The 8,383-nt window shown below is 47.6% G+C and overlaps 1 protein-coding gene across 1 annotated transcript in view; it reads right to left on the bottom strand.

Moving 5' to 3' along the window:
• tiprl (TIP41, TOR signaling pathway regulator-like (S. cerevisiae)) overlaps positions 1–7,978 on the bottom strand; it is a 46,744-nt gene extending 38,766 nt beyond the window's left edge. The window contains exon 1 of the mRNA XM_049591597.1: positions 7,403–7,978. Within this exon, the coding sequence (XP_049447554.1) occupies positions 7,403–7,543 (141 nt within the window). The 5' untranslated portion in view covers positions 7,544–7,978. The remainder of the gene's footprint in view (positions 1–7,402) is intronic.
• Positions 7,979–8,383: the final 405 nt, after the last annotated feature.

Here is an 8,383-nt window from a genome sequence, read left to right on the forward strand (position 1 = left end):
AAAACGAAGGAAATCTCTGTCCTCCTCTGCCACCTTGACCTGATGGAACATTGACTGGATGTCGCCCATGACTGCCACGGGTTCCTGTCTGAATCTAAGGAGGACTCCAAGCAATGTACTAGTGAGGTTGGGGCCTTGCAAGAGCTGATGGTTTAATGATGTTCCCTTGAACGCCGCACCACAGTCAAACACCACCCTCAGCGTCGTCTTCTTCGGATGATATACACCGTGGTGGGGGATGTACCACACCCTGCCACTGCCACAATCCAGCTGCTGCGTGGGTACTTGCTCTGCATAGCCCCTGCTGATCATCTCATTGAGGTACGAGGTGTACTCCTCATGAAACTGCCCATTGCTCAGGAACTTCCTCTTCAGACTAAGTACCCTCTGCTTCACCACAGAATAGTTGTTGGGCAGAGCCACGTTGTCCTTCTTAAAGGGCAATTTCAGGCTGTAGTGACCATCCTCAAGCGTTGCAGAATTTTCCACAATTTCCATGAACTTGATGTCCTCTCTTGACAGGCCTTTCTCCTCTGTAGCTCTCTCGTTGAAATCATGATTGTATTGCTCGCTCAACATTTCCTCCAACCTAGACACTGAAATCCTGTTGACAACTGCTGAAGGAAACTCTGATTCCCAGCTGCTCCCCTTTCCATGCAAAGGTCCATTAATGACCCATCCAAGTGCTGTTCTTATAGCATAGGGGCCATCCCCCTGGCTGTTAATGACCTCCCAAGGCTCCAACATCTTGGGTGCATTGCTTCCAATCAGCAGGTCCACATTAGCCTTTATGCTGGGGATTCGTACATTCGATAGGTATGGCCATTTTGCCAAATCTCCTTCAGTCACAATGCTGTCTGCACTTACTGGCATTTTCTTCTGGGTGAGGACTTCTGGAAGCTTATAGAAGAGGTTGGTATCCAAACCAGACACTTCCAAGCCTGTACATTCATAGGCTGGCACAACTCCTTCCTGACCCATGGTTTGCAGAAGAATGTGGGTTTGCCTACCAGTCAGATTGAGCCGTTGCATGAGATGCTCCGAACAGAAGGTGGCAGTACTGCCAGGATCCAAAAGAGCGTATGTTTGTACTATCCGGTCTCCTTTGATGGACTTGACCTGGACTGGCAGGATGGAAAGAAGACAGCGATCTTTTCCAGCCCCTGTATGACCACAAGTTGTATGAGATGCTGTGATGTTGCATGCTACTGGCTCTTTAGCACGTTCAGTATTTGTGTTGGCTTCGTCTCTCCTGTCAACATGAAGCACACTTGGATGGCTTTGACCACAACTCCTGCAGGTCAAGCGCTCACTGCAGTCACGACTCCTGTGACCTGGACATAAACAGCCGAAACAAAGCTCTTTCTCCTTTAGAAAGCGTATTTTGTCTCTGTGCTTCTTCCTTTTGAACTGCTGACATTCTTCCAATGAGTGACCTTGATTACAACACACACAAGTACACTTCGACACTGTAGCACCACGAGCATGTGAGACTGCCCTTGAGTCTCTGAAGTTCTCAACTGACTGCACAGGAGCAATGGTGGTGGCAAAGCTGTTTCCTTTAATCCTGTTTCCTGACTGTGGCTTCAATCTGTTGACAACCTTTGAACCGGCTGTTCCAGACGATGGATCCCGAATGTCGCCAAATAAGGGATCTGATAGAATTCTGACATGTTTTTCAATGAATGCAACCAAATCCTTGAATAAAGCTCTGCGTTTGGATGTCTCAAGTATGTCATGTGCAACAGTTCACCATCGCTCTCTCATCTTAAATGGCAACTTAGACATCACCGCTCTCATGTTGCTTGGCATGTTCAACTCTTGCATGTACTGCAGCTTCTCCATTACATTGCAACATGAACGCAGAAAGAGAGAGAAGGCTTGTAGAGCATTCACATCCTCTGGTTTTATTGAGGGCCAACTCAATGCCCTTTCCATATATGCGGTAGCAATCTTATATTCATTGCCAAAGTGTTCCTGCAGCAACTTTTTTGCTTGATCATAGCCTTGACCAGGTAGCAGTAGGGATGAATCTCAAGATGGCCGCGCCTATGTCGGCGTCAAGTCATCTGAGCTGGATACTCGCCTTGTTTGTGCTCTTTCTTTTTTCTGCGGTATGTGAGAACAGTGTTAAATTGACAGTGGTGTATGATTTTCATACCTTGCTTAACATCCGCGCATCGGTGGTGGCCTCCCTGTCTCATCGTCCTGAACAGTGGAGCTCCCACCGAGTTTTGCATCGCCATATCCCCGGGACAATTTGGGCGTCCTCCTGCTGCTGCCCCAAGTCAAGACGGGCTAGAAGACGGGGTAAGCGGGCGGGAGTCGCGGTAAAACTTCGGAAGCAACTCCGAGGCCGCACCCGGTCAGTGCTCCAGTCCATCTCCACGGATGTCGTCCCTGACCTGAGGCTGTCATGCCTACGGCCCATTCTCCCTGCATCTCCCGCGGAGCTGCCGGCTTTTGCCCCTGGATCCCACCGACGTCCGCACACGAGGGTGGCTTCAGTGCCTGCGTGTGCACAACACAGGACCGTCATCTCAGGAGAAGACCACTGCCTTTCGCTCTCGAATGTGGCTTCAGTGCCTCCGTGTAGGCGAACTGGAAACCGTCCGAGGTGCCTCCGGCCGCTCCCCCGAGCTTCCACCTTTGGTAGGTCCGGCTCCGACCTCATCCACTTCGGACTCATTAACGCCAGATCCATCGCCAACAAATCGTTCGCACTGAATGATCTGTTTGACTCCAAGGACTTGGACTTCATGCTCATTACAGAAACCTGGCAAAAGACGGACGATGTTACCTCCTTAAATGAGCTCTGCCCGCAAAACTGTTCCTTCTCCTGTGCCCCGAGATCCACAGGCCGAGGCGGAGGTTTAGCCAGTATTCATCGGAACTGTTTCTCCTCACGGACGGTGAGCCCTAGGGCTTACTCTTCTTTTGAAGTACTCATAAACAAAATCGGTCGCACTAACCCTGTTTACTGTGTCCTGATTTATCGGCCCCCTGGAAGAAACGGCTCATTTCTTGCTGATTTGGTGATTTTCTTTCTTCCATCATCCACTTTGACCGAATCCTCATGTCAGGGGATTTCAATATCCACGTAAATAAGAGCTCGGATAACTTCGCAGTGGATTTCCTCAATATCACCGACTCATTCCACTTCACACAACATGTCTCATGTCCCACTCACATCAAAGGCAATACCCTGGATCTTGTCTTCACTATTGGGTTAAAAGTCTGTGACGTCCGTACGGAGGATTTGTTGGTGACTGACCACAGAAGTGTACTGTTTAGTGTGTCCTTCGACAATGACTTTGTACCGGAGAAGCGTTTCAAAAGCTCACGCATTGTAAATAACTCAGCCGTAGAAAGTTTTAGGGCTGGCTTCGATACCAATGTTTTGATGTCGTCTGATGATGACGTAGACTGCCTGGTTCACGATTTCAACACATACTGCGCAGCTATTTTAGATGACGTAGCTCCCCTTGTGACCCGCCCTGTCCGTCCCGGTAATCCCTCCCCCTGGTTGAATGAGAACATCTGTGAGCTCAGACGCAAACGTCGTAGAGCAGAGAGGCAATGGAAAGTTTCCAATCTCGAAGTCCACCGGCTTTATGTTAAAGAGCTAACAATAGAATTCAATGCATTAGTTAAAAGTGCTAGGGCTGCATACTTCGCCAATCTCATCACCTCCAGCAAGCATAATCCCAGAGTGTTATTTAACACCATTAACACAATTGTCAGCCCCCCTCTTCCATCTGCTCCTGTGTTTTCCAACAATGATTGTAACACCTTTCTTTTGTTTTTTGTGAACAAGGTTGCAAATGTAAGAGCGAGCATCTCCCCATCAGCAGCGCCCCCTGTCTCCTGCCCCCTCCCAGTCACCCTGCCATCCCTGAGCAGTTTTTCACCTGTCTCTGTAGAAGATCTGCTTGATATAGTTAGCTCCATGAAGTCCTCCTCAAGCCCCTTGGATATCATCCCAACCTCCCTGCTCAAAGAAGTCATCAGCTCTGTTGCCCCCAGCTTAGTCACCATTATCAACAAATCCCTGGTCAGCGGTATCGTTCCATCTTATTTTAAGCAGGCGGCCGTTCAGCCCCTCCTTAAAAAGCCCAACCTGGATCCCTCCTCTCCACAAAACTACAGACCCATCTCCAAGCCCCCGTTTGTCTCCAAGCTGTTAGAGAAAGCGGTGGCTAATCAACTCACCACCTATCTGACAGCAAACCACATCGGAGACAAATTCCAGTCCGGTTTCCGTAAAAATCACTCCACCGAAACCACCCTCCTGAGAGTAGCCAATGACATTATGATGTCCTCAGACTCAGGCAAATGCTCTGTACTAGTCCTACTAGATTTAAGTGCAGCATTCGACACTGTAGATCACTGCATACTTCTAGGTAGGCTTAGGGACTGGGTGGGTGTGACCGGAACTGCCCTAGCTTGGTTAGCCTCCTACCTCAGCGATAGATGTTTTTCTGTGGCCGTCGGCCCTTATAAATCTGACTCCACCCGCCTTCACTGTGGTGTTCCTCAAGGCTCCGTTTTGGCCCCTCTCCTGTTCACCTTATACATGCTCTCCCTCAGTCACATCATTAGTAAGTTCCCAGGCATCTTCCATCACTGTTATGCAGATGACATTCAGCTCCATTTCTCATTCAAACCAGAAAACATGCACAGTCTCAGCACTCTCCTTGAGTGCCTGGCGGCCATTAAGAGCTGGATGGCCAACAACCTCCTGCAATTAAATGCAGCGAAGACCGAGGTCCTAGTCATTGCCTCTGACAGTGTCATTGCCAGGGTACAAGAACATCTGGGGCCCCTCAAGAACAACGTCCACGCAAATATAAAGAATCTTGGTGTTCAATTCGACCAGTCAATGCACCTAGAGAAACATGTGAAGTCTCTGTGTCGCAATTGTTTTTACCATCTGAGAAACATTGCTAAACTCCGCTCCATTGTGTCTCACTCAGAACTAGAAATGTCAATCCATGCCTTTATATCATGCAGGCTCGACTACTGCAATTCACTGTTCACATGTCTCAATCAGTCATCCATTGACCACCTTCAACTTGTACAGAATGCAGCTGCCAGATTACTTACTAGGTCAAAAAAGTCTTGCCATATTACACCCATACTCGCCTCCCTGCACTGGCTACCCGTCCCGTTCAGAATCCAGTACAAGGTGCTGCTGCTCACTTTCAAAGCCATTCACAGCCAAGCCCCCAGTTACATCTGCGACCTCATTCACCACCACACCCCCAGCCGGTCCTTGAGATCATCTGACCTGGGCCTCCTGTCAGTGCCTCAGACCCGGCTAAAGACAAAGGGGGACCGGTCCTTTGGGGCAGTGGCCCCTAGGCTTTGGAATGCACTCCCCCTGGGTCTGAGATCTGCCCTGTCAGTAAATAGTTTCAAGGGTCAGTTAAAGACTCACCTGTACAGACTAGCTTTTGAGTGTTAGGCCGTATCCATTGTTTTATTTGCCGCTTTCTGTTGTTCTCTCAGCTTGTCTACCTCATTTCCTCTGGTTTTGCAGTGCCATGTGATCATGTTCTATTGTTATTTTTATCTATTTATGTATTTTATGCTTCTACATGCACTGACCTTGCATTGCCATATGCCTGTGGGTATGTTTTTTTCTAGAATTTTCAGTTGCACGTTTATTGTGACCGATTGAACTGTGGTCTTATTGTTTGCATTGTTAAGCACTCTGTGTACGCGTACTATGAAGGGTGCTATATAAATAAAAGTTTACTTACTTACTTACTTTAGCATGTGTTGGCAACTACACACCAACTCCCTTGGCTGCCTCTCGTGAACTGTTCCAGGTAATACAAGCAATCAGCACTGCTAACTTTTTCCTCCACTCCTTGCTCGAATGCCCTTTTAAAGGAGATATACTGTAGAGGATCCCCGTTGAATATCGGAATGTCTCTTGCTGGCAATACCATTAAACGTTGTTGTTGGACAAGAGCTGCTGTAATTTCATTTTGTCTTTGCATTATGGTATAAATATCTCTGGGCTGTCTTTCATCCACTGGCTGAGAACTGAAAAGAGGAGGCTGCATTTCATCCATAGACTGGGCATTGAACGTAGAGGGTTGCCCTTCATCCACTGGCTGAGTACTGAAAGCAGGAGACTGCATATCATCCACAGGCTGAGCAGTGAGCAGGGGACGTTGCCCTTCCTGGACGGGCTGAACACGACGCAAAGAGGGTTGCTGAACTTGACACTGTGCATCCACTTGCATGTTGTGAGGGTAACCCTGCATTTGCAAGTCAGACCGCTGCTTTGATTCAGCCTTTTGTTGCTGACTAGCCACCAGAGGCTGTGTAACAGTTGGTGCTGGGTAAGTTGTCGGTAACGTCCAGTCCTTACTTTGCTGCAGTTTGTTCTGATTTCCAGGTTCATACTCCTTTGCCAAAGGATTTAGTTTGTTTGCAGTTGTTTCCTTCCTTTTTTCCCTTTGCAAGTAGGAATTCATTGCATTTGATGCTTTTGAAACACTTGGAACATCAGAGACCTGTAACACCGCTAATTTAGCCGTGGATGCGGCTAGCAGAGCTTCCAGCTCAAGTTGTTCTCTTTTCCTTTTCAGTTGTTGCTGTTGTTCCTCCAAAGCATGCATTTTCTCTAAAGCTGCAACACGGGCAAGCAGCGCAGCTCTGTCTGCCTCTGCTTTGACTCTTGCAGAGGCTCGATTTTCCACTGCATGCACTTTTTTTGCTTGTGTGTTTGCTTGCAACATTTGAAACACTGTCCTCTGGATTTACGTCATCATCACCATTATCATCATCATCATCATCATTAAGTGCATGTTGATCAGAACATTTTGCCCACCTTTTCACATTGGAAATTAATTCATCAATACCAATCATTTTTGCTTTGAACCATATGTCATGCTTTTCTTTTTCATCATCAGGTAACAAACCCATCAAATAACCATGAACACCTTTTGCCTCATCACACAAATTGACAAGCTCATCAAGAGCATATTGCACCTCTGATTTTTCATCACCTTTTTGCATAGGCTCTTGTATCTTTTTTCTCAGATTACTAGCTTTATTTAGCTTAGCTTTCCTGTCATTTTGCAACTTGTCTAACTTTTCAGCATAAGCTTTAGCAGTTAATTTCACCACACGTTTTTCTTTGTCCCTTTGCGTATCAGAGCCATTCGCGTTCATGTTTGAATCAGCTGATTGCGCAATAGCCTCAACGGGCCTGTCCGCAGCTTCACGCACATCCATAATTTAGAGTTTATCCAAACGCTCTCGATCGCAACAGAGTCAACAAGTCAACTGTCATTTATTTTCGACCACCAATGCATTGGATTTACGCCCCGACAAGTGTGCACACAAACAAGAATGGCCATTTAACTTGTAGCGCTACACGTACCTCACGCTGGGCGCCATGGTGATCCCGGTGAACGTGTCCTCCACCGGCGTTTGCAGAGCAGCACCCGGTGTCCTCACACTGGTGGAAGGAGTCTTGATCCGATGGATAAAACGTGCTGTACACCGCCAAGCTGAAAGCCATCCGTGGCGTCCTGTAGCCGATAGCACTGCCTGGATGTTGCAGCTGAACTCCGGCGAATAAATGTCCGTTTCCAGCGTCCACTCGGCTGAAACTGCAGCAACTGCCGACATATATCGCCGCTGTGATGAAGCTCTTCCAGCGTCCTTTAGCACAGTTTTTTGACTTGAATATAGCGGCTAAGCCTAAAACTTAAAGCCACTGAGGGGCTGCATGGACGGGCTAAACATAATTGACGCGCTAGCCGTGCACCGCTTCGTTGTGTCTTGTGAAATAAAAAACATCCGACGTCTTCTTCTATTTTTTATGGATTATTTATTGCTCACCGTTCTGGTCTTCAATGTTTTACATGCAAGAGTCCCAACAACTAGTGTCCATCAAAATCCATAAAATCAGTAATCACAAATACACCAAACAAAACTTCACTCGGCGTGGCGTGCCGGCGTTGCGGTCAAAAAACTATTTGTGCTCCCACCGTCTAGCAACACCTGTCACCTGATGAAAGGTTCCTACCTAAGTAGGCATGTGACTCAAAACACAAAGTGACACCTAGTGGACAACTTAGTGTCCTACACACACACATTAACCCCTTGAAATGGCCCTTACAATCATGATGCCCTGTGGTTAAGGTCTGGTTAGGTTTAGGCACAAAAACCACTTGGTTAGGGTCAGGAAAAGATCATGGTGTGGGTTAAAATGAAAAAGAAAGTGACAAACACATAAGCTGTGAGCCTGCTTCGGCTCAAGCCTTTCCCAGCTGACCCAGAGCCGGTCGCGGTGCACCATCTAGGTAGAAATACGCCCGCCGGGAGCCGTTCAGCATTGCGGACCGTCAGACTAATG

The sequence above is a fragment of the Epinephelus fuscoguttatus genome, linkage group LG12 (assembly GCF_011397635.1).
Source record: "Epinephelus fuscoguttatus linkage group LG12, E.fuscoguttatus.final_Chr_v1".
Taxonomy (NCBI): Eukaryota; Metazoa; Chordata; class Actinopteri; order Perciformes; family Serranidae; genus Epinephelus; species Epinephelus fuscoguttatus.